This window comes from Camelus bactrianus, chromosome 1 (assembly GCF_048773025.1).
Source record: "Camelus bactrianus isolate YW-2024 breed Bactrian camel chromosome 1, ASM4877302v1, whole genome shotgun sequence".
Classification (NCBI taxonomy): Eukaryota; Metazoa; Chordata; class Mammalia; order Artiodactyla; family Camelidae; genus Camelus; species Camelus bactrianus.
Window position 1 is genome coordinate 109,709,751 of NC_133539.1, and position 25,851 is coordinate 109,735,601.

At 40.1% G+C, this 25,851-nt stretch overlaps 1 protein-coding gene across 2 annotated transcripts in view; it reads left to right on the forward strand.

Annotated features, from left to right (window-relative positions):
• The window catches only part of RYK (receptor like tyrosine kinase), a 95,456-nt gene that overhangs the window by 36,156 nt on the left and 33,449 nt on the right, over positions 1–25,851 (forward strand). The window contains exons 3-8 of one of the 2 annotated variants that reach the window (XM_074371054.1): positions 7,068–7,167; positions 9,312–9,446; positions 12,344–12,397; positions 16,141–16,285; positions 21,980–22,080; positions 25,142–25,276. In XM_074371054.1, the coding sequence (XP_074227155.1) occupies positions 7,068–7,167; positions 9,312–9,446; positions 12,344–12,397; positions 16,141–16,285; positions 21,980–22,080; positions 25,142–25,276 (670 nt within the window). The remainder of the gene's footprint in view (positions 1–7,067; positions 7,168–9,311; positions 9,447–12,343; positions 12,398–16,140; positions 16,286–21,979; positions 22,081–25,141; positions 25,277–25,851) is intronic. The other variant, XM_074371060.1, reaches the window with a different exon arrangement.

A 25,851-nucleotide genomic window follows, 5' to 3' on the forward strand; every position in this document is an offset into this window, starting at 1 on the left:
ATCACCATTCACTTACACGCCAGAAGCCCAGACTCCTTCTCCTGTACTGTCTTGATTCTGTCTCATAATTAATTACACCTTAAATTCTTCTCCTACATCTCTCAAGACCTAGTGCCTCATCTGTAATTTGGACTTTCATTGTTTCTTAACTAGAAATGGAAATAGTCTTCTAACTGGTCTCCTTGCCTCTGGGCTGACCTCTTGCTGTGTCCCCCAACAAAGGCTCATGGTTGTCATCAGAATAAAGTTCCAGTTTCTTAGGGAGCCTTAGTGATTTCATTCCTGCCTTTCTTTTCTACCTGCCCTACAGCTAATTGTTTAGTACTTTATTTTTTTTTTCTTTCTCAGTCTGGCAGTCTTGAATATCCTTTGCTCTGGACATTGCTGCTGTGTGCTCTGCTAAAAATGCCCTGTTCCCAGTCTTTACCTCATTAACTCCTGTTTATCTCGTGAAACTCGGGCCTGCTATCACGTCTCTTTTTTTGGCTATGTCAAGTGCCCTTTTCTGTACCCACAGTGACCTTCTCTTTCCTTCATCATACTCTAAGAATGTTTTAGTAGCTGATTTTCTTTTGTCTCCCTCCAAGATGTTGAGCACTCTAAGGGTAGGAACCTCCGTTCGTCTTTCTCTGTGTCCCCTGTGCCTGGTATGGCGCCTGGTGCTGAGTTACAGGAGCTCCCTGACTACGGAGGAGAAGCCACAGGCCATAGTTCAACAAATGGGGAGCTTTTCAGAGTTAGAATGTGCTGCTTTAGGAGCGGTAGATTTCCTCTTTCTTAAAGTGTGAAGACATAGTTTGGGTGCACTTGACAAACTAGTTGACAACTAGTTGCATACGTGGGATTTTTCAGATTTTTTGCTCTGAATAAAGTTGTAAGTTTGGAAGAATGAATGGAATTCATAGTTTGAACATGCAGCTAAACTGATTTCACAGTTCATCTGTAGCAGGTGTAAGAATTTATAGGAAAGTGCTAATAATGTTATATCTTAAAACATTTTATGATAAAAAAACTAAGGAAATGTGTATGTTAATTTAATTCCAGGTTCAGCCTCTATAGCAGCTCCTAATTCCAGTTTTAGGTCATAATCTCTGGTGATTTTAGCACAGATAATTAACTGAAGTTTGTTTATTTTAAAAGTTAATCTTTTGAGTATTCCATATATGTACATGGTAAAAAACTCAAAAGGCGTAAAGAGTACACAGTAGAAAATAAATTCCTTACATCTTCCTTGACCATCCCCAAGCAGTCCTGCCACCTAGCTCACCTTCCATGGGCATCCACTGTTACCTGATTTTGGTCTCCCCTTCTAAAGATAGTCTGTGCACAGGTAAGATGTGCGTGTGTGTGTATGTATGTGTATATATGTATTTTTGAAATGGGAAAGTCATGCAAAGGGGTAGGAGAGACACAGCAGTGAGTTCTTCACCTGATCGTGTTGGCTTTGGGATGCAGTCAGGGACTTTCAGGAGCAGGCGGTGGTTCCCAGGCTGTAGCACTTCACAGTTCTTGCTTTTTAAGAATTGCCAGAAGATGAAATATTTGCTTCCAAAGATTTCTAGGCTCCTTGATATGTCACTTCACATTGTAGATATATTAGTTCTAATACATCATCAAAGTTTTTGTAGTACTTGTTCTCCAGTGTTCATGTGACTCTTCTGTCTTGCCAAACTGATTATGGTCTTCTCAGGCTGGAGCTGTGTCTTATTCTTGGCATGTGTGTCCCACTGCTTTAGTGAGTGGTGGGTGATACAGTGGGTTAATTGGATTTCCAGATGGGATGAGAACTCTGGTATTGCTTCTCTTTCACAAGACCACACACTCCCCAGAAATACCAAAAGACTGCTGGTGGTTTTAACAGATAATTGGTTTCTTCTGTATTTCTTAGCGTTCTCCAGAATCCAGAAAAAACCATGCAACTGCATCTGTTAAGTGTCAGTCGGTATTTTAGATAGCTGAAAGGCAAAAATACACCAAAATGTAGCAGAATGCTCCCTACGTGCTCCCGTCCCCTAGCTGTTCTCTGGTCTCAGGAATTCTTCATCATTGTCTGGAGAGTTTGCAGGGAACTTGTCCAGAGTTCCTACAGCAGCCCCTGGGGCCAGCCTGCCGTATTCCCTGCAGAGTGGGTTTTCTATGAGAAAGGCAGCACTTTTGGTAATTTCAGAGAAATTAGAAGGCTATTTGGCTGTAGGCAAGTGTATTCACTTTAAACTTGTACTGTGTTCCAAAAGGAAGTGGCTTTACTCATCAGCTGCCTATTTGCAATTGCCTTTTACTTCTAAGTAAGGGAAGATTACCAAAAATGTTTATTTCTTAGCTTATTCAAATATTTATATTTTCTCTGGTTTCTCTTCTCAAGTCTTTTGGCTCATTCTTTTTTTCTGATAAACAACTGCTGCTCAGATTTCCTTTGTTCCAGTAGATTATAAATGCTAGCTTTAGAGCAGATCTGTTTCTTCAAAGAATCATTGGCAGGTGAGATTCCATATAGATTGATACATGCCAAAGGAGAGAAAATTGGACTTTAATAATTGACATTTTCTTCTCTAATACCAGGAACTGCAATTTAAAATTTTATATTCTAAAGATTCTGGAGGAAGAAGACAACTGCCTTGGGAATGCCTTACATGTTGAGACAATCCCTTAAAAAGGGCGGGAGCAAGGGACAGGCATCATGCTTCCACACTTCTTAGTTTTCCAAGTTGCTGTTGGCCAAAGTGTTGGACTTCCCCAGAAATCTCACCCAGCCCCTTTGCCACCTCTCCCCATTCTCCTAACTCTACCCAGCTCCACTCACAGGCTCATTTCTCTCCCTCCTGCCCTTCCCTCCTCTTGCCACACTGAGACTCTCGGGTGCTATTCTTGTCCCCCACCCTCAGCACTGCAACTGGGGGCCTTTGACCCTGTTTGCCGCTCACTGTCTGTCTGCTGCCCCAGGAGTTCTGGTCCCTGGCTAGCTGTGCCTCTGCTTGCAGTAGCTGAGAAAAGTCTTTATTCCAGGGGAAGCGTAAGTTTGGTTTTGAATCTGTTACATTTCAGAATTGTAAGATTATTAGGTAGCTATGTCTGGTAGGTGATTGGGCATACGAGAGGAGAGAATGAAGATGCAGGAGAGTGAGAGAGATCAGTTGATAATGCAAGACCCCTTTGGTGGTGAAGTGGGCGTGAACCTAGTGTTCTGGGAGAGAAGGGCTTATCATTTGGAGAGGAGGGTAAATCTCTCCTTAGGACTGGAGTGCAGAGGTTGAGTGCTCTCACAGATGTGCCTGGTGCTGGAAAAAAGGCAAAAGAGGGGTTCCTGTGTGCCAGCCAAAGAGGACAAGGGCATTGTCTGAAAGTAGGGAAATGGGGAGGACAGCAGGAGTGAAGCGGTGGATCCTGTGAGATTTGGAGTGAGGAGACGAGGGACAGAGGCGTCGGTGAGGAAAGGTTGCTGAGCAAGATTAAGGACCTGCCCTGAGCCTGGGGGTCATCCTTGTCTAAGACCCCTTTCTCTTTCTGGGATGTGATTTCCTCCAGCAGTGCTGGGCAGCAGGAGTAGAGTGGGAGGTGGTCAGGGTCCTGATGACAATGTAACTGTGTCAGTAACATAATCTTCTTTGGGGCACAGGCTGTGGGAAAGTGAAACCAGGTCCAACCAGAAGAGGATGGAAATAGCTTTATTGATTGTTGCATCCCATCTGTGAGCACAGCACTGGGCTTATAAATGTTGGTTGAATCAGAGTGTTGGAGACAAAGAACTGTTTTTGTAGGGATCAGAGGTACTGATGGGATCTTTGGTAGAGTGGGGTTTTTGCATTTGTTTTGGTTATGGAACAATTCTTGAGTACATAGGAATACCGAATAGTTAATATTGAAGCCACCAGGCAGATGGCAGGAGACAAAACGGGCCAAGGACCAAGGCCTCTGCAAGTCCCGTGTGTCAGTGATGTTGATGGCATGAGAAGTAGTCATTATGAGTAGAAGCTGTGAGCTTCAGAGTATAGGGGAGTTTGCATGAGGAAGGGATGTGTAGAAAGGACCTAATGTAATGATCCTAAAAGAATGCTGACCCTACTGCCTAGGCACTGAGAGGCGGAGGCTGTAGGAACTGAATGACTGGAAAGCCAGGAGATGATGGGTAAGACACTTGTGAAGAGGCTGAGAGTGTGGGAGGCTGTTTAGAATATTGGGGTTCCCAAGAAGGGGGTAAAACAGAAGGGCTGCAGCATTGTTCTTAGCAGAACACAGGAAGGCTGGTGTCAGAATTCTGGGGTCAGGAGTAGGGTGGTGCTTATGGGGAAGTGCAGTGGGGCATAGGCTTCTCTGGAATGACTGCTGATGCCACTGGGGTCTGTGTTTATCAGGGGACCTGTGCCAGACTGACAGCTGTGTTGTATTAATTATCCTACTTGATCCTCATAACTTGTAGTAGCCTCATTCTATAAAAACTGAAACTTGGAGAAGTTAATAATTTACCTTATGGTCCCTCGGTCTCACGGTTCCAGTCCAGTTTTTGCTGACTGTACTTAATTTTTTTCATGCACTTGCCCTTCTTGTCCTGTTAAAAGAGATAGCAGGGATATAGGGATGTAGTCAGTGTATTCTCAATGTTAGTGAGTGCTGCAGGGAAGCCTGCTCGTTCTTGGCCCAAAGTTGCTGGGCCGTAGCTCTCTTGCACCCCCTGGTGGCAGTGACAGTATCGCGGCATACTAAGGTGATAGTGAACACTTGTAGCTAAGGTACCACTAAGTCAGTCACTGATGTGCAGCAGCAAGAGCATTTCCTTTGCTGTGAACATGGCACTTACCCAATACAGCCTTTAACAATTGTTTGTATACCTGTCTTAACTGTCAGGCAGAAGTTTAGTATTTCCATACCCTTCCAGTGTTCAGGGGCTTTAAAGTAGAGTTTGCAAGAAAATCCAGAGGGGAAGTTAATGTTCTGTGTACTGAACCCTTCTTCTTATCCATGGGTTAAACATCTTCTGACCTAGCTGATGCCTGAGTGTCCATCCTTTCTCTTATAGCCTGGGAGGTTACTCTATTCCTGTTTCCTTTCATCTTTGTTATATCCCATTTTGTTGGTTTTATTCATTAGCATATAAACACATTTGAGTATCTCCTAGTGAAAAAAAAAAGGAAAGGCTTTGAAATCTGCACCCTGCCCCTGCCCCCGCCCCCTGGTTCCATTCTTCCTAGTTAAGTTTCATAAAGAATGGTTTCTTAAATCTCTTTCATGCTGCTCTTTTCCTAACCCAACCCACAACCCTTTGGCTTCTGCCAATCCCAGCCTCCACCAAAGCTGCCCTTGTGACCTCTGAATGGGAGATGGGTACCATTCTTACTGAGACTCCCAAGGGCAGGACAGAGAGTAGCATGTCCTGAGAGTAACAACGTAAGGTCTTGTTGAAGGTGTTGAAGGTGGCAGCTGTTCTGAATTTCACCTGTTGCTTTGTAGTTTGAGCTGTTTCTTTCATGAACATTTCTAGCAGCAGAGCTGTATTTATTTATTGGTGCTGATTGGTTCTACTGAGTTACCTCTGTAGGCCAGGTGTTCCAGGATTGCCTTCCTAGTCACCTCTCTTCCTTTTCTGGATTCTGAATCAATTGAGATATAGATACAGAGGTTAGATGGGCATCCAAACATAAGCTTTCTTAATGTTGAAAGCTGAACTAGAGAATGTGGCTTGGATAGATATTCTATGAGAAACTTGTGCCTTGGACTCTGCTTGTGGGGTGAGTGGGTCTGTAGAACAGACCTTCATCCACCAGTCAGAGCTTGGCTTTTATCAGCTGCAGAAGACATTGGTGGCTAGTCATGGTCTGTAAATTATACACCTTAACTCCTTGGCTCTTCATACCTATCTGCCTCTCCAGGGCTTTTCCGTCGATGGCTTATAGTTCTCAGCAGGATTTCTGAATCCTAGATGGTAGATTTTATAGGAGAGTGGTGGTACTGCTCTGGACATGAAATAGAGGGTGGCTTACTAGATTGAATTTTTATCCAATTAAAAATTCTGAGGAACATATGAACAAACACAACAGAATAGAAACAGTCATAAATACAGAGAACAAACGTTAACAGAGGCTAGTGGGGTGAGGGGGAGGAAGAAATAGGTGGGAGAGATTAAGAGGCACAAACTTACAGTTGCAAAAAAGCAGTCAAGGGTATGAGATTTACAGTGTGGGGAGTATAGGCAATAACTAAATAATATCTTTGTGGTGACATATTGTAACTAGACTTACTGTGATCATTTTGAAATGTGTAGAAGAAAATCACTGTGTTGTGTGTAACAGGAACTAACAAAGTGTTGTTGGTCAGTTATACTTTAAAAACAAAAAATATGCAAACAAACTCATAGAAAAAGAGACCAGATTTGTGGTTACCAGAGACGGGGTGGGGATGGGGGACATTGGATGAAGGCAGTCAGAAGGCACTGCAGAGTTCCAGTTAGAAGATAAGTAAGTGCCAGTGATATAATGTACGACATGATAAACATAATTAACACTGCTGTATGTTACATATGAAGGTTGTTAAGAGTAAATCCTAAGAGTTCTCATCACAAAAAATGTTTTCTATTTCTTTAATTTTGTATCCATATGAGATAATGGATGCTTACTAAATTTACTGTGATAAGCATTTCATCATGTATGTAAGTCACATCATTTTGCTATAACCTTAAACTTAACACAGGGATGTATGCCAATTATATCTCCATAAAACCGGAAGGAAAAAAACCAAACAAACACACCCCCAAAACAGTCATCCAATGGATCATATGAGAGGCAGCACAGTCTGGGGGGGAAGTCTTAGAATCAGACTCAGCAGAGCTGGATTCCCACTCTGGCTACTTTGTGTATATTGAATTTGCCTGGATTGGTTCCTTCAGCTGTTGGGGCAAAAAAAAAAGAACATTCCTAGGACTGTTTCTGACAATTTTGACTTTTTAAAAAAATAGCTAGATTATTTGTACATGTGAAAGCTTCACGCAGTCATTAGGTAATGACTTAATCAGCGAAATCAAGCTGTTAGTGCCCTTTCTGTTACCATGGATCCAATTTGTTTATTTCTCCATGTTATAGGTTGAATATAAGCTGGGGTTCCAAGTAGACAATTTTGTGGCTATGGACATGCCCCAGGTCAACATTTCTGCTCAGGGGGAAGTTCCACGCACTTTATCAGGTGAGTCTCAATGACAGAATTTAACATACTGTTTTTATCTATGTCCCCCATACCCTCAAAGAAGAGTTTAACTACTGATACGTAGTGTATCTACACACACACATAGGTATCCGATGTGTAAGTATTTTGAAAAGTAGTTTTTATAAATAGTCATTACTTGTACTGTTTAAACCAGCCCCTCTTTTTCATCCCCTCCAGAACTATCCGCCCTCAGCTCTTTATCTCCTTTTATGCATTGCTGGCCCCTTCCTAGGTCCCCATGGCTGGTCTTACTTGTCTTCCATTAATTTCCCCACTGCAGCCCCCATGATCATTGAACACTCACTTCTGACCCCATGACATAAAGCTCATCCGTACCTCACCCCCATCAACCCATCAACATTCCAGACTCGCCAGCCCCTGTGCTGTGCTCACCCCTGCCTGCCTGTCTAGCCTAGTCGCTGCACTTGCCGCAGTGTCCGGCGGTGACATGCTACGTGCAGTTCTGAGAGCCGTGCCTTTGCACATGCTCATCTCTGTATTTGGAGCCATCTTCTCATCTTTTCTGCTTGTGAGTTTCTGTTCATACTAAATATTCTGCAAACCTCAAAATCTGCACTCTCCTTTCTCTGTCTCCTCTCCCTCCGGTTGTTAACTCTTCTGTTTTTCCTGCCCCATAGGAGTTGTATTTCACTGTTTAGAGCTATCACATTATCTTGTAATTCTTTGTCTTTGTCTCTCCCTACTAGCCTGTGGCCACTCTGAGGGCAGGAGCTGCCTTTTTCTGTTATCTACCCTCGGTGCCTAACATAGCATCTGGAGTGGGATAGACACTCAGGACAGGTCTGAGTCAATGATTTAACTGTCATATTTGCACCAATTTAACTACTTTTGAGCCAACCTTTTGAGAAAAGTTCCAGAGGTGTGAGATTTTAAACAAATGAAAATTTAAAAAACTTGAAGGTATAAGCCCCAGTGTTATGGAACTTTTTCTGGCAGTCTTATTCACTGTTATTAGGGACATACATTAATCTAAGTTTTAGGCAAGCATGGGAAGGCTGGTTAATTTTTATTATTACATGGGCCAGTAAAGAAGTTCAGAAATGCACATCGCTCATACACTGATACAGATGGTAGAATGATACATTCTAAATTTGTAGAAAAAGAATCTTAAACAGAGATACTTTTTTAAGTGCACCAAAGCAATGTTATCCCATTGCTACAATAACTGATTAAATCCAGTTTCTGTTTAGAGAAGTTTTTTTAAACACATAGTTGAAAATTTATCAGTTTTGTTTACAGATTTCTATTTAATCTCTTCATTAAGAGCAATAAATACATGATTGCATTTTGATGGTGAATTGTCTTTCCTTGTTATCCGGTAATGTTTGTTGTTATTATTGTTGATGTGACTAGTGAGGTGGCAGGGCCTGCCTTAGGATTCTGTAGCTTTACTGTATTACAATAAGGGGACTTGGGAGACAAAGGGATACGTTAAAAATCACGAGGGAGCCGAGCCCAGCTGATCGGCATGAGCGTCGCTCTTCCTGCTTGTCCTCCTCTAGTGCTGCGTGGCCGGCAGCGGTCCCGGGAAGGAAGCAGGAGTGGAAGAGGTGCTTTCTCCACCCCTGGGTTCCAGGACTTAGCCTGGGGCAGGACGGAGGGTGTGAGGGGCCTTCATACTTCGCTTCATCCCTTCTGCCCATCACAACATACAAAGCAATGACACCTGGAGTTTTCCAAACAACCTTTATTTCCTCAGAGTCTTCCTTAACCCTGTGGAACAAGGAGCTGCCACTGAGTAGGGCCTGGTAGAGGGGGTGCTTTCTTTCCTACTCCCTCCCCCAATTTAAAATATAGATTTATAAAGAAAGGAAGGAAGGAAGGAAGAAAGAAAAAAAGAATCATGAGCAGAAGTTGAAAACAACTCTCTTCCTTTGTCTTGGTTTGTTCTTTAATGCTAACTTCTGTATCTATAATGCACTTAATGTCCAAAGCTGTGTAGTCTGTAGATAAGTTCTCTGCAAGTTTCTCCTTCGTATTTTATGTAAATGTATTATTTTTAGTTTCATTGCAACAAAAATAAATTCTAAATTATTTAACAGGCATTAATGTTGATTTTTAGAAAATTAAAATATTTTTCTCTTTTCTGTTTTTTTAAACAGTGTTTCGGGTCGAGCTTTCCTGTACCGGCAAAGTAGATTCTGAGGTTATGATACTAATGCAGCTCAACTTGACAGTAAATTCTTCAAAAAACTTTACAGTCCTAAATTTCAAACGAAGGAAAATGTGCTACAAAAGTAAGGAATTTATTTACCAAAGTATGTGTTTTATATAGATGTGAGAAGGTCAAAAATAGATTTTGTCATCTTTACAGATTTGTGATCAAAGCTTGATTGTGGTTGCAAATGAGAAAAGAGAGAGCACGAACAGATGAAATTGCAAGATAATCACCAGATAGCTTGTTGCCAGGAATCTCACTCAGGTCCCACTCAGTCCCTGCTTTCTCAGAATCTTTGATCAGAATTGCTAAGGACATTTTCCATTAAGAATGTGAAGTAGCACTAAAGTGGCTGAAGAGGTAAAGAAATCAGGTAATTTTGTTAGGGTCCCTGAGTAATAGAGTGTTAACTGTGTTTCCTTTATAAATTACTGTAATGCAGAAGCATTGCCCTGGGGCCAGAAAGACCTGCATTAGAATTACAGCTCTGCTGTTGACAGAATATTGGAACAAGTGTTTTAACCTAAATCTCAGTGTTTTCATCTGTAAAATGGCACAATAACCTGTTTAAAGAGGTCAGTTGGTTGATTTTAGATTAATTGAATCTAGCCAGCCTAAAGCTTAGAATACCGTATATGGGTACTTATAAATGTTAGTAGTTTTTGTTTTGACTAATCTGTTACTCAGAAAATTACAGTGGATATGAAAGAGTTCCAGATCATAGATCAAAGAATTTTAAAGTTCTTCTTAAAAGTTATCTAGTCCAACCCACTGACTTTAAGTTCCAGAGAGGTAAAAGTGACCTGAATTTACAAGGTCACATAGGTAGAGTTGGTTAGTAGCTAAGGTAGGCCAAAAAATGCTAAAGAAAACCCCTCTAAAATTCTGAGTGACTGCTGTGTTCCAGGTGCTTTGCACACATTAAACCCATTTAGTCCTTACAACTCTAAGCAGTAGATTCTCTCATTAGCTCCATTTTCTGAGGAGGAAGCTGAGGCTCAGAGAATCCAACCAGCTTGCCAAGGCCAGACAGCTGAGTGGTACAGCTGAGATGCAGACCCATGCTCTTGCTTCATTGTCAGACCGTCTCTTAACACATTTCCTAGTTGAGTTTAGTTCTGTGTGTTATCAAAAACCCTGAGGCCAGCACATGTGTCTTAATGGCTAATGTCCAGATACATGTCAGTAAAAAAGTTGTACTGCAGTAGAATGGGCATTTTTTAAGCTTCAACTTAATCTTTTAATTAGAACAAATATAAACAATTATTCTCTTTATTTATTTTTCCCAGTTTTTTTGAGATATAATTGACATGCATCACTGTGTAAGTTTAAGGTGTGCAGCACAGTGGTTTTGATTTACGTACATTGTGAAATGATGACCACAGTAAGATTACTTAGCGGCCATCATTTCATATGGATACAACAGAAAGAGAAAACAAAAGAGAGGGAAAAAAATACTTTCTTTGTGATGAGAACTCTTAGGATTTACTCTTTTAACAACTTTCACATGCATCATACAATTAACATATAGTGTTAGTTGTAGTCACCATGCTGTACATTATATGTTATTTATCTTGTAACTGGAAGTTTATACATTTGACAACCTTCCTCCAGTTTTTCCTCCCTCCCCACCCCCTGCCTCTGTTAACAAAAAATCTGATCTCTTTTTCTATGAGTTTTTAAAAAATTCTTAATTTCTTAGATTTCGCATACATATAGGTGAGATCATAGAGTTATCTCATAGTCTTTCTCTTTCGGACTTACTTCACTTGACATAATGCCCTCAGGATCCATCTGTGTTGTTGCAAATGGCAGGATTTCCTTATTTTTTTATGGCTGAATAATGTTCCGTTATATATTTTACATATATATACACACACATCACAACTTCTTTATCCAGAGTGGACATTTTTAAAATGAAAAGTTAACCCCTTTTAGCATTGGTGTTTTGGTACATTTGTTAGTTCTTGTGTATCCAGTTGTGTACCTACTTTCATGGAATTTTAAAGCCAAAGTGAACTTTAGAGACTCTAGTTCAAAGTCATTATATAATTGATATGAAGAGCCTGGGCCCACGAGTGACCACCTAAGCTTGCACAGCCAGTCAGCGAGGAGCGTCGAACACCCGATTCCTGGTCCCTAGGGAAGTGAACGGTGACTGCACCACTGCTCATCTGTTGGTGCTAAAGGCAGAAAGAGGGCTGGGCGCAGTGGGGTCTGTGGAGCCCGCCAGCGCTAGTATCCACTAGGGCCATGGTCAGCTGATACTCAGAATGATCCCCCTCCCTTCTCTATTTGTTTAATATGTGCGTGAAAATTAATAGCTGATGTAATTTTCTATTCTCTTTTAGACTTCAGTTTAATATAGTACCACCCTTTTTATTTAGTGGTCATACTTTCCACCCTAGTCATCTAGTTGATGTTCGTGACTCTTACTTTTGTAAGTGAATCCTAATATATTTATCTGGTTTCGCAACTTACTACATTTTGAAAACTGCCTGCAACAGCAAACATACCTGTACTTTACTGAATGTTAATGGATGTTACTGGCAAGAAAAGTTTCCTTTATCATATGAGGATGGAAATTACTGGATCAGGCAAGTTTCCTTACTCTTAAAACTCCTTAGAGCCTTTACCTTCTGCTAATGTGCACTGTGAACCACCATAGAGGTTATAGTATGTAACTTTCCCTAGACTTCTTGACCATAGAAACCCTTTTTCATTGAGCATCTGTCAGTAACATCCATTGGCTCATACAGGCATAGACCATTGATTGATGAGTGTAGTGATGATTATCAGAATAGTAATGTAGCATTTATTATCTTGCAACAAATAACTTTGTTAATTAGTTCAGGCAGTGTTCTGTTAGAACACAAAACTGTTAGAGAAAGTTCAGAAAATATAATTATAGTATTTAAGGATTTTCATGGAAAAGAAAGAATTTCTAAAGCATCTCTTATCTCCTTTTTAATTCAGAACTTGAAGAAGTAAAAACTTCAGCCTTGGACAAAAACACTAGCAGAACTATTTGTAAGTGCTACTGTATTGTCTTTTTCCATCATTAAGGATGAAAAGTGGTTGATTGCAAAGGAACATGATTTCATGAAGCTTGGAGGCTTTATGGTTTCCAGTTCGTCAAAAGATTAAATGATGCCTTGCTATTTATTTCACTGATGTTTGGGAGATTGATATATTCAGATGACACTATTGAAATATTGAAAATTTTGTGAAGAAAAAATTCATACATTGTTTGTAAATGATATAAAAACTTTCAAAAGCAAGAATTTATACCATTTTGAGTGGTCATAATTAAAGTATGAGCAGGATATATGTGTAAGATCTTCATCTGTTTAGTAGAAGGTTAGAAAATGTAATTTGTGGCCTGGATGTAACCCTCAGCTAATTTCATCCAGGTGAAAATGCAAGCTTAAATAGTCCATGTTGTTTAAACCTACAGATGTTTAAAAAATCAAAGTAGATTTTTATTTTTTGGTAATGGTTGTATAAGGTAGTATAACTCAGACTTCTTTTTTCCTTTTCTGACATGGACACATCATTAAGTCTTACTCTTCCTGAGATAGTTGTTCTCTTGGAGGAGCAGAGGCAACTAGGTTTGTTTGTTTATTTTAGTGGACATACTAGGGATTGAACCCAGGACCTTGTGTATGCTAAGCACGCACTGTACCACTGAGCTATACCCTTCCCCCAAGATAGTTTTGATAATAGTATCTTAAAAGGTCACTTGATTCTCATTGTGGAAATAAACTAAAAAAAAAAAAAAAAATGGGAGTGGTTCAGGTACGCAGAAGTCAAGAGAATGCCCTGATGAACTCCCACATGGCCATCACCCTGCTTCAGTAATGGTCACCATCAGCCAATCCTGTACCATTATTTCCCTCGTCCTTTTTCAGATGGATGGGTGGGTGTGGAGAAATAGAGTATTTTAAAGCGCACCATAGGCATCACATCATTTCACCATTAAATATGTCAATGTGAACCTATTTTTAAAAGGCCATTAAAAAAAATTCACAGTCACCTAACATCTATTCACTTGGATTTGATTTATCACATGTAACAGAATGAACAATGAACAGTAACTCCGTGACCTCTTCTGATAGCTAGTCCCTGTTCAAATGAACCTTACAGTCTCAAAACTTAGTATAGTTTCTTCTCTAAATCAGGATCCAGATGAAGCCTACACAAGCTGTGTTTATTTGGCTGACATATATTTTATATTAATCAGAAACCACTTCCTTCCTTTTAATATCACTTATTTGTTGAAGAAATTCATTTATGTCATAGAATTTCCCACATCTGCATCCTGTGGTGTCATTTAACATGTTTTTCTCTCTCCTAAACTGGTGGGTAGATTTCAAACTTGATTAGATTTAAGACCAACTCTTTTGGCAAGAATACTTCATAGATGGTAGTATGTGCTTTCTATTTTATTTCACCTCAGGAGGCACAAAACATCTGGATATCTCAAAGTAGACCACTTTTTAAGATAAAATAATGTGAGATTTATCTGCTTTTTGGGAGTATTTCATTTGGATTTATCTTTGAGAAGAAAATAAATATTACTGCTCCCCAGTTTACTTTTAAAACTGGTGATTTTACTCATTTTTTTAAATGCTAGTAGGATATTATTCCTCACCAGGAGAACAGAGTGTTGCATATCTTTGATCTCTGTCTCTTCCTTGCTCCCTCTCTCCTCCCCTCCGTTTCTGTGTATCTATCCATTCAACTTTTACTGAGAGGCTGTGATGTGCCAGGTGGTGTGACTAAGGCAGAGGATGAAACTGTGAACAAAGCAGACTCTGTAAGGCCCCAGGAGCTTCTACTGTAGCAGGGGAGATGGACAAGGCAGGAGGCAGTGCTAACAGCACTGAGTGGCAGGCCGTGATAAGGCAGGCACAAGGTACCTTGGGAACCCTGAGGTGTGGGGCATGTATCTCCCTCTGAGGGAGTGAGGGACAGCGCCCTGAAGAAAGCGGCATCTCACCTGAGACCTGAAGGGTGAAATGTCAAAGTGAGGATTGGGAACAGTGCATCCACTAGCCTGGAATTTGGTGGTAATCAGGCAGGGTGCATTTGAGGGATCTGTCTGGCAGAGCACTGTCCTGTCCGCTGCCCTGCAGTGTGCTTAGATAGGTGCTGCCCACACCGGCCTTGGGGACCTTCCCTCCAGGATGGAACAGCCCATGGCATTCTTAGGAAGGTCATGCCTTCATTCAGTCTGCAGTAAGTCCGGCTGCCCTAGAAGCCATTTGGTCTCTCTGCATCGATCTGTTCTGATTTATTATTGATGCAAAGTTTAAATTTTAGAAAGCAGTCTTATTTCTAAGTTCTTGAAAGCTTTAACTTTGATCTTTTTTCCTGTCCTATCCCCAGAACTCCAAACTTGTGTTTCTGTCAACTTGACAACTCCATTTAGAGGTGTACTGGGGACTCCTGGACAAAACAGAACTCTTGATTCTCTCTTTCCCCAGCCTGCCTATTTTTTTTTTTTTTGTAAATGTACATTATCCACTTAATTCTTTAAGCCAAAGCTTTGATTCCTCTTTTTCTTTCTACTCCGAGGGTAATCCATTAGCAGACTGTTGACTCTGCTTCCCGATCCATGAACTTCTCACCTTCACCAAAACACTTTTGTCCAAGCCACTGCTGTCTTTCTCGGACGCTGTAGTAGCGCAGTTTGTTCCTTGCTTCTGCTCTTGCTCCTCCCCAGTGTCCTTCACACAACTTGCAGAGTCATCTTTGTTTTTCTTTTTTTAAGAATGACAGTGTGTGTCATTCCTTTGTTTGAAACCTTGCAATGACTTCCTGTCTCATTTAGGATGAAATCCAAATTCCTCAGTAGGATTGTGATGTGAGTGCGCATCAAAACTTACTTGAACCTCCAGTTACGCCACTTCTGTTTGTTTCTCTGTCTTCCACTTTGCCTGCTCATTTCATATGGATCTTTGTCTCTGTGTCTCTTTCTCAGTTGCCCCATGTGTATGTACACGTGTCTCTGAATTATTTTCACTATTTCTGAGGCTTTCTTTCTGTTTGGCTCTCTTTTTTGAAAAATATAAAGCTGAATATTATTCTGCTTCATGAATCTTATTTTTCTGCTTTTATCTTTAAAAACAGATACGCAAAATAATTTCTGTTACTCTCAAAAGAGAAAAAGATGAAAACTGTGTTTGTTGTAACTTGTGGGTCACTCTGTTGCACGTTCCTTCCCCTGTGAGTCAGGGGTCATTGGCAACAAAGCTGTCTAATCCCTCCACCCCAGGCGTCAATGCTGAGGAAATATAAAGGGTCTGATCTGTAGATCTCGCTGTCCAGCATGGTAACTGCTAGCCATGTGTGGCTGTTTAAATTAATTACAATGACATAAAATTAAAACTTGGGTTTCTCAGTTGTACCAGCTACTTTCAAGTGCTTAAGAGGCACAGCCGGCCAGTGGCTACTGTGTTGGACGGCACACCGTAGAACGTTTCCCTAAGCTGGACGGCACTGCTGTACATGGTTTATTATACACATACCACTTGTGGATTTTACTTGTTAATCAATAGTTCTATTTAAAACTTACCTTTTTTTAAACTACAACAAAAACATTTTTAAAATTGTGTGAATTTACTACTGGTAACTGATCTTATCAAAGAATGGACATGAAATGAATACCTTATTTACAAAGAACAGAATTCTCATTGTGTATATTGGATCACAAAGCAATTGGTGATATTCGTTTAAAAAGCTTACTGTGCTGTTCATTTTTATTTCAGATGATCCTGTACATGCAGCTCCAACCACTTCTACACGTGTGTTTTATATCAGCGTAGGGGTGTGCTGTGCAGTAATATTTCTTGTAGCAATAATATTAGCTGTTTTGCACCTTCATAGTATGAAAAGGATTGAACTGGATGACAGGTATCGTACATATTTTGGGGAAGGAAAAAAATAAAAGTAGTTATTTGCATTTACATGGGAGCCCACACACATCCATGCACACTGGTGCACCGTGGTGCAGGGGGAGAGGGAGGATGGTTAAACCCTAGCCAAAGGAAGAATTACTGTCTTTGTGTTTCTCTCATTTTATTTTTTTAAATTTGTGAAGTCAGAAATTATAGTATATTAGTTAGCGGGGAGGAAGTAGAGATCAGTTTTTTCCATCCCCTTTGATATCACTCTGTTCTAGACTCTTAGTATCTTTTTAAAATAGCCTTGTTTCTTCCTCCTGGTTTGTCCCTCCATCATTATGCATGCATGCATCCATCCAGTTGATTAAAATTTATTGAGAAAGTGCTATGATTTAAACCATTGGTTCTTAATCAGGTTGCACATTAGAGTCTTGGGTAAGCTTTTAAAATATATCAGTGTTTGGGTTCCATCTTCCAGAGGTTCTGAGTAATTGGTCTTGGGTGGCATTTGGATATCAGTATTGTTCTTAAAGCTTCCTGGATGATTCTAACGTGTAGCCTTCGAGATATACTGGGTTAGATATTATGCTAAGTGCTGGGAATAAAAAAAAATGATATACTTCATGACTTCAAGTGTTTACTCTTTGGCATTAACCCATAATTATGAAAGTTTGTAAATTTGATGATTGTGACATGTGCATTGTAGTGAGGGAATAGAAAACGTGCTTGTCCCAGCCTGGGTGAGTCTCAGTGACACAGAGGACATTATAGCCAGGATAGTGTGAGAGGTAAACATGGAGTGATAAGACAGGTTCATTTTCCCAGTACGTGATTCTCATTTCCCTCCTCAGTGATTCCCAGTTGCTGACGAGAGGACATTTCCAGCTTCACAACTTGACTTTCAAAGCTCCCTCCTTTGTGAAGAGATGGGCCTTCTGTGCTCTTTGAACTTGCCTCTTTTTCTTACCATATCCCTACTTCATGCTACAGTCAAGTGATTACTTGTTCCTAACTTTTGCCGTACGCTTTGCCTTCTAGGACTTTTATTCATGCTCTCCTTTGCCCACAGGGCTCCCTGCATTTCCACTAGTCCAAACCCTGTTCATTCTTCAAATTTCCACTTCTTGCCATCTCTTTCATGAAATCTTTGCTAAGTCTCCCAACCATCAATTTCTCCCTCCTGTCTTTGTCTCTCTCTCCCGCCCTCTCTGTTTCTCTGTCTCTCTTTTTGGTAGTAGTTATTGTACTTTTCCCTTCTAAAATCATTTTTTTGTGTGTGTGTACTTATCTCTCCTGCTCGAATGTAAGCTTTTTCCGGTTAGGGAGCATATGTCTTCCTGCAGACTCCCCAGTCCTACATGTGTCAGACATGCAGTGGGTAAGCAGACGCTTGACATAAACAAAAACACAAGGGGACAGGGCACCCCTAAATGCTATCTGTCCCCACTGTTACACTTTCTTTATCTGAGTGGGGAAAGAGGAGAAGGGAGGTCAGAGCAAGAAGAGAAATACACAGGTGGCATGTTTCCGAGTATGTTTTGTATATATGGTGGTGTTGAAGTTAGATCCAGGTTTGATAGAGAAAGAGCTGAAGGGGAAGTGAGGTAACAGGAACATTTTGATGGGACTCAGAGGGAGGATACAGCAGAGTTAGAGGTCACTGAATAGCATGGCATTTAGGAGTCAGTCTAGATAACTGTGTTCTCCTCAAATGCCTGCGTATGTGCAGGGGGAGGGACTGTGAACCCACAGAGGCCAGAGCTGTACAAGAAGTTCAGACTCCCTGGGGCATATACTTCGCTGCTGAAATAATCCGTTACCACCCATGAATTGATGTTCCCGTTCTCTCTAGTTTTCAGGCAAAGGTCTCCAGACATTGCCTGAATAAAAGCTTTCAGCATCACTTGTTTTCAGAGTACAGCCTAGTGGTTATGAGCATGGACTTGAACCAGAGCATCTCTGAATTCTGGCTGTGCTACTTAACTAGTTTTGTGGCCCCAATGGAGTAAGTTTTGTGGCCTCTTAATGTCTCAGTTTTCCTCATCTCTAGAAAAGAGATGACCATGGCACATACTTGGTAGGCATGTTGTGAAGTTTTAGTGAAATAATACTGTGAGCTTTTAGAACAAGCTGTGCATATAGTAAGTGCCATTGTTATGATTTCAGAGAGGTGCAGTGATGGACCAGGTTCTTCTTCAGCTCTTTCCTCTTTTACTAGCTGTTATTTATTACATGCCAGGCAAGCCAACAGTGGTGACTAGAAAGTTCCCATCCAGTAATCTAGTGGCATTTAACAGACACTTGCGTCTTCTCTCTGCATTGGGGCCACGGAGATAACAAGGGCTGCCATTTTATTGCACGCTGTTTACCAGTACTGTACCAAGCACTTTAAGTGTACTGTCTTATTTGACACTCACAGCCCCCCATGGGTAAGGTACTGTCTTTGTTTTAAAGGTGAAGAAACAGGCTTAAAGAGGTTAAATAACTTTTTCAGGGTTGCGTTGCTAGGACCAGGGCAGAGTGACAGGAGGGACTCATTACTGTAATAACAGTATTATAATAACTCAGAATTGCCATTGTATAAAGCACTTGCTGTATGCCCGATGCTTTACATCCATTAAGTCCCTTAATCCTCACAACAGCCCTGTGAGGCTTAATGGAACCCATGGCTCTGTGGAGTTCCTTGCACGGGGGTGATGGAGAGTTCTTCCGTTCCCGACACTCAGGGGCCTGTTACACACAGAGCTTAGTCAGAGGCAGACAGTGAAACTGCCTGCCCATGTGTGTGGCTTTCCCTCCTGACGCTATAGGAGCTGATCTTCCTGGTCTCTGTGTTGTGCCAGGTGGGTCTGTTCTGGAGATGCGGAGCTTCTCTCCATGTCCAAGTCCTTCCACAGAGGGCTGGTCTGCACCCTGTCTGCTCTGTAGTCTTTCCCATTAGCTCTTGGCTGTAGGAGAGTTCAGCTCTTTTTTGTGAGATACTTGAACTTGTTCTTTGGCAGTATCTTCATTTTCCACTATCTCCTTTACCCCATCACCCTTGCCATTACTGGTGACAGGGTCCCCTTTGCTTCTCTTTATTGGTTTCTGTATCCAGTGTCTTAACAGGTATCGGTTGAATGAATGCTGCACGAAGAATTCGTTGAATGAAGAATGAGTAGAGAGGCAGGAGACCATTTTATTACAGCAATAATTCTTTGCCTCTTTCAATAGATATCAGTAGTTCATGTCAGAAGCAACCATTCTGTCTGGTTTATAGCTTTTTATTCCAAGGAAGTGTGTTTTTTTGTTTGTTGATTGATTGATTCACTAAGTTAATTGCATTCTCACTAAGGCTCAGTTGGGTCCACTTGAGGCCTCCTGTGGCAGGCATTGGCTTAAGTGCTGGGAAGGGAGGAGTGAGCAAACAGGTACTTTTCCTGCCCTCGTGCCGTTTATAGTATGCTTGGGCAAGACAGACATTAAATTAACTAAGATATCCCTGGTAGGAATAGGCTGCATGAGGGAAGTGATCTTTGTTATGTTCACTGCTGTGTCCCCAGCACCCAGTGCAGTATCTGGAATGTAGTAGACAGTAAATATTTGTTGAATGAATAAATAAATAAATGAATTACATAGAAAAATACAAATTATAATAAGTGCCCTTAAGGAAAATGATGACCTTTGCCCTAGGTTAATATCTTCATAACTAATCTTACTTGCTTATGAAAGCCAAATGAGATGATTTATCTATACTAGTTTTAAACTCTTAAGTGCTAGCAAATGTACATTTTTGTCTCACCTTTTACCTCATGTGACGTAGCCGTGTAGATACGGACTTTAATAGATATCAGAGTGGATCCCCAACTGCTTGCTCCCTGCTTTTCTCATAACAGTAAGCCTGGGGTTTCAAAGGACCTTTGTTCTGACCATTTAACAATGCTGTGCTAGGTGTAGGGACCACTGAGTACGGACGAGCTCGTAACATCTTTGTGTGCCCAGGCTTTTCAGGAATTCTGAGGTGGTACAAGAGTGCCACCTGCTGTTGAGTTACTGGAGAGAGACACAATAACTAGTAAATAATCTGGAGTCTGTGCGTATTTATTCAACCATCAGTGTATGTTGGTTGTAGGTAATATTTAAGTAGTACATTCATGTATATTATACAACTTGAGGCTCACAAAGATCCTGGGAGGTAGGTTTTCTTAATCCCATTTTACGGGTAAGTAAATTGCGTTCCATTGTTTCCCCCCTCTTTGGGGATGGTAGTGCTTCTGTTCCCTCATTATTGAGTCAGGGACTTTTAACAACGTTGATTCCCAGCGTAATCTTTGAGTAGTACTCAGAACTTCGAAAACAGGTGCCCCATGGTTCTAAGGATTGGGGGTGCATAGTATTGGTGGTAATAAAAATAATTACTACTAATAATATGTAAATATATGTTTGAGGGCAAGACACTGCCCTTCAATGCTTTACTTTTGTATTTTTTATGTAATTCTTTTAGCAACCTTGTCGGGAGGGAGTATTATGCTCATTCTATCCACAAGGAATTTGAGGCTCCAGAAGCATTAGTTTGCCCAAGGTCATACAGCTGGCAAATAAATTTTGGTCCTGGCAGTTTTGATTTCAAGATTATGCTTTCTGTCTCTTCACTGTACTGTCCCACATCCACTGCATGGGCTGACTTACATAGATCAATTCTTGGATAGCAGCTTTTTGTCACTATGTATTTTTTTCAATCTTCAGGTTTTGAAAATACAGAACTATTGTGTGGGGTATGGTCAGTTAAAAGATTTTATGTATTTAGGAAAGTTGGGATCCTCTGCTGATCCTGTAGCTAAGGGAGCATGGAAGGTCTATCCTGGCAGGGATGATTTTACTCTTTGATTTCACTCTTCCTGCTGAATTTCTGCGTTTCTCTCTCCACTTCTGCAGAATTATAAGGGCTGAAGCAGTGAAATTGGGATGTGCCCAAGGGTGATCTGGGATAAGGTTGCTGTCCACTAACAAAATAAAAGGACATTAATTTGTAGTAATCTTGAGTATAGGGTTTGCAGTCATTTGAGCCTGCCGCGTTCTGGGTCTCCTGATTATTTAAAGAATATGGTATAATGGAATGCTTCAAGTGCTAGAGATTTCTAATAAGTTCCATAAATTCTAGAAAGGTGGGATTGGGGAGTAGAAGAAGCAAAATTTATGTGATTAAACAGACTTGAACCAGATAGGAAACCCCTTCCCAAGCTTTGAGCCTGTTGGCACATTTGATTTGCTTTGATACCCCCTCATCTGAAGGCCATTTGATTTTGGACTATCATTAAGAGAGGCCTATCTTTCTACTTTTTTTTTTTTAAAGAGCAATCTAATTGAATGGCTTGGGCTCTTTTCCTGAGAGGTGACCCTTAGTTCCCTAACACATCATTGTGTAAGGCAGAACTGCTGTCTGTGGTGTCTGAGGACTAATACCACATTTGTGAGTGACTTTGATATGAAAAACTGGCCTGATGATTATAGAACTAAAAAGGAAAGAAAAAATAGAGCTCTACATTATGAGGTAGATTAAAATTTCAATATGGAACTTTTGTGATGGAGATCCGTGCATTATTGTGATCTCCATTAGGATTTTAAGCTGGTTAAAATGGCTCCATGCATTTTGTATATATGGAAAGAGGAAATTTCTCATTGACGCTAACTCACCATGTATTTCTCTGTTAAAACTTGTTTGCAGCATCAGTGCCAGCAGTAGTTCCCAAGGGCTGTCTCAGCCATCTACCCAGACGACTCAGTATCTGAGAGCCGACACACCCAACAATGCCACTCCTATCACCAGTAAGAGTTAATTTAATTCTAAAGATAATTTACTAAACTTGTCGATGGTCTCTCTGTCCGTGGTCCTGTGTGGTTAGTTACTTGTGGGACGCGCACCATGCTATGTACGTAGTATCCAACAGGTGCAGCACTAGCCTTTCTAGGGCATTGAATAAAACATTCTAAAAAATTGGAGTGTTAAAATTTTAAGTTTAATTGCTAGCATTAGTTTTGGGGAGAATTCTATAGATTATATTTAAAAACCTACTGAATCACTTCTATACAGATTTAGAAGGAAGACTTTCAGTTAGTGAGAGTAAACCACTGAGCTGCATGAAGCCAGAGACTTGGGTGTTAATGCATCGTTTAATGATCTCATGGGCTTTGGTGTGGACTTTACATTGTCTTCTGATCATGACAGGAATTAGCAGCCATTAGAGTTGAGAGCATGGGAGCTGATTTCCCCCTTTTTTTGAATAGGATTTTGATGAAAGTTTTTATACTGTAACATGTAGATTTGGGGGAAAAATAATCATTCATAGAGTATAATTTGGACATAATGAAGACTTAGTCACTTACAAATAAGAAATACAGTTGTCAGGATAGACAGTGGGCTGCAAGTCAGGGCTCCACCCAGTGGTGCCATTGATTAGTTAGGTTCTTGTAGGCAGTTAACTGTTACCTTCTTTGGGCTGGCATTTACTTTTTTTTTTTTTAAGATTTTTTTTTTTTTTTTTTGCAGGGGGAAGGTAATTAGTTTTATTTATTTAGTTTTTCGATGGAGGTACTGGGATTGAACCCAGGACCTCGTGCATGCTAAGCATGCGCTCTACCACTTTAGCTATACCCTCCCCCACTGGCATTTACTCTTTAGTAAACTAAAAATTATCTCTTCTTCACTCAGTGCCCTCTTGTGGCCTTTCAAAACTGTTTCCCATTAAAAATAGGATTCTTTGGAGAAACAGATGCTTCCAGGACTGGGTCAGGAATGTGTAAGATAAACCTGGGACATTTGCTGAGTCAAACATTAAGGAAGCTGCTAAAGACAGGAACTCCCCAAAATGGCACCACTGAGCAGCAAAAAGAATAATGACTACAGTGGATTGGAAGTGTATAAATGTGAAATGTAAAAATGTGTAAAAATCTACAACTTTGTAATGATACTTTTTTTAAAAAGAATTGATCATTGTGTGAGTTAACTAAGGCACCAGTAATCTTTACTCTGACAACTGGCTACGTGAACTGTATTTTGCAGTAACCAGTAGTGCTGGTTGATGATGGAAATGTTTCTTTACAGAAGAATCTCAGCTAATAAATGTGGAAGGAATGATGGAATTAGAAAATCATATTTGTATCCCCTAATAGATTCATGAAAAGATCATCACTGTTTTAAACCCTATGAACAAAGGGAAGTTGGGAACTTTACCTTTTTGGGGATCAGATTGTCACCTCCTGAACCCATTACTGAAACTTAGCATCATTAAGAATAGATATTTTGTACTCCCAGATGGATTATTCTTGTCTCTCCTCTCTCCTCCAAGAGTTAACCTGCATGTAATTAAGGCTGTAAAACTGACTTACAGTTTGTAAGAAATACAGAGATAGGAATACAAGTTAGATGGCACTAGAAGGGGCAGCTGCTGGACATTCTCCAGGGTGATTGACCCAAATTCTTTAATAAGACAGTGGCAAGAAAAAGGAAAGACGAGGAGGGGACACTAGCTTAAAAGAAACCTAGGAAAAATCATAATAGTAGTTAACATCTCCACCAAGGAAAGAAAGACAGATGCTCTTCAGGAAATATGGTGATAGATGTGAGTAGTTCAAACTACTCACAGGAAACACATTGTTGTTTTTAAGAGCAAAGCTTTTTAGAGTCAATTCTTGACTGTGGATATAACCTTAAAGAGATAGATAATTAAATTATTATATATGCTAAAAGTAAAATACTTTTTTTTTAAACCAGTGAAATACATTTTTTGTCAAAAAATTTTCTGAGTTACCACCAATAAGAAATTTACTTGTTTTTATATACATTACCTTAAGGAGATAGATAATTCACTTCTTACGTGTGATAAAAACAGTGCTTAAAAAAAAAAAAACCAGTGGAAATACATTTCTTTATAAAGAAATAAAAGAAAAAGAAGCAGAAAAAGTATTTGAAGACAAAATGGCCAAGAATTTTCCAAAATAACCAAATACAACAGACCACAGATGCAAGAAACTCAGAGAACTCCAGGCAGGATTAAACATACATAAATACTCACGTATGCACACACACCTAGACATATCGTGGTCAAACTGCTGATCAGTAGAGTCAGATTTTGTCAGGCTAATCCGTCCATCGTAAAGTTTTCCAAAGCCTTTCCTGTAATTCTTCTAGCAGCCATTGATGATCATTGTCTAAGCCCACTCATTTTTTAGGGATTTTTCTTCCCCCAGATAACATTCCAATGGAGATACCATTCCAATTTCTACTTGGTAACACTGGGTCTTCCTTTTATTCTAACCTCCTTTCTTATAATGAAAATTTTAATTTATGGCCAGAAATTTTGGTATCATCATATTGAGTGGGGAATTAAGGGAACTGAAAGACAAACATGAATCTCACAGTGGTATGACTGGGCTGTATGGATGCCAGAATGATTAAACTAATTATACATTTTGTTAGAAAAGATATTTTTACAAGCACCTCTTTATTTGAAAAATTCTTTTGTTAGAAGACTGTATTAGAAAATCGTTGGGGAGGAAAACAGTCCATACGAGGGATTAAATTAAATTGCCTGAGTCAAACTTGTTTCATTTGGCTGAAAGGCAATTGAAGTGGTAGTAATGTAATATTACTTATAGTGTTTCTTATTTTAATTCTGCATTTTAAGATTTTGGGGTAGGTGGAAAAGTGTTTCTTTAAAATTTAGTATGGCCTTCATGAGTAATTCTACCTGTTCGTGTGTGTGCCTTGTTCCTCTTATGATCAGTAACATTCATCCATTCCTGTGGCTTGAGTCCTGAGGTTCTAACTGAGCTACTTAACCCTGGTGCCATAATAAGGGTATTTATATTTCTTGGTTTGGCCTTGTTGGCTCCTCAGGTTACCCTACCTTGCGAATAGAGAAGAACGACCTGAGAAGCGTCACTCTTTCGGAGGCCAAAGCTAAGGTGAAGGACATAGCCATATCCAGGGAGAGGATAACTCTAAAAGATGTACTCCAAGAAGGTATTTATTATCTCAAAATCAGGTTTTCAAGAAAGATTTAATATTAGTACTCTAAAATTTTTTGTCAAATTTTAGGAATTTCATCTCATTTTGTGTCTAAGGATAAGAAGCAGTGCACAATTTATTCCCTCTATAAAACTGATTTTTATTTCCCCTTTCTTTAGGTCTTTAATTTGCCTTAATACAGCTTTTGTGCAGTTCTTGATGTACTAGTGTTTGTCATCTTTAAAGTATATTTTCTGTTTAGTTCTTGTCTAAAGATGTTTACCTCCTAGCAGGCCTCTTGGAAATATTCGAGGTAATTATCTCTGTGATGGAAAGTGGGGAGGGTTCTAGCAGAAGAAACGTGCATGGGTTTTGGAGTTATGCCCAAGTTCCAACTCTGGTCCCATAATGTATTACTTGTGTGACTTTGGAGAGATCACTTAACTGTCTTCCATGTCCAGTGTCCTCTTCTGTAAATTAGGACTGTGTTTTCTACTCTTAGGCTGGTTGTGAAGATTAGATGAAATGATGCACCTTAAATGAGCTAACACGTGATAGGTGTTTGGTAGATATTAGTACCTTTCCCTTCT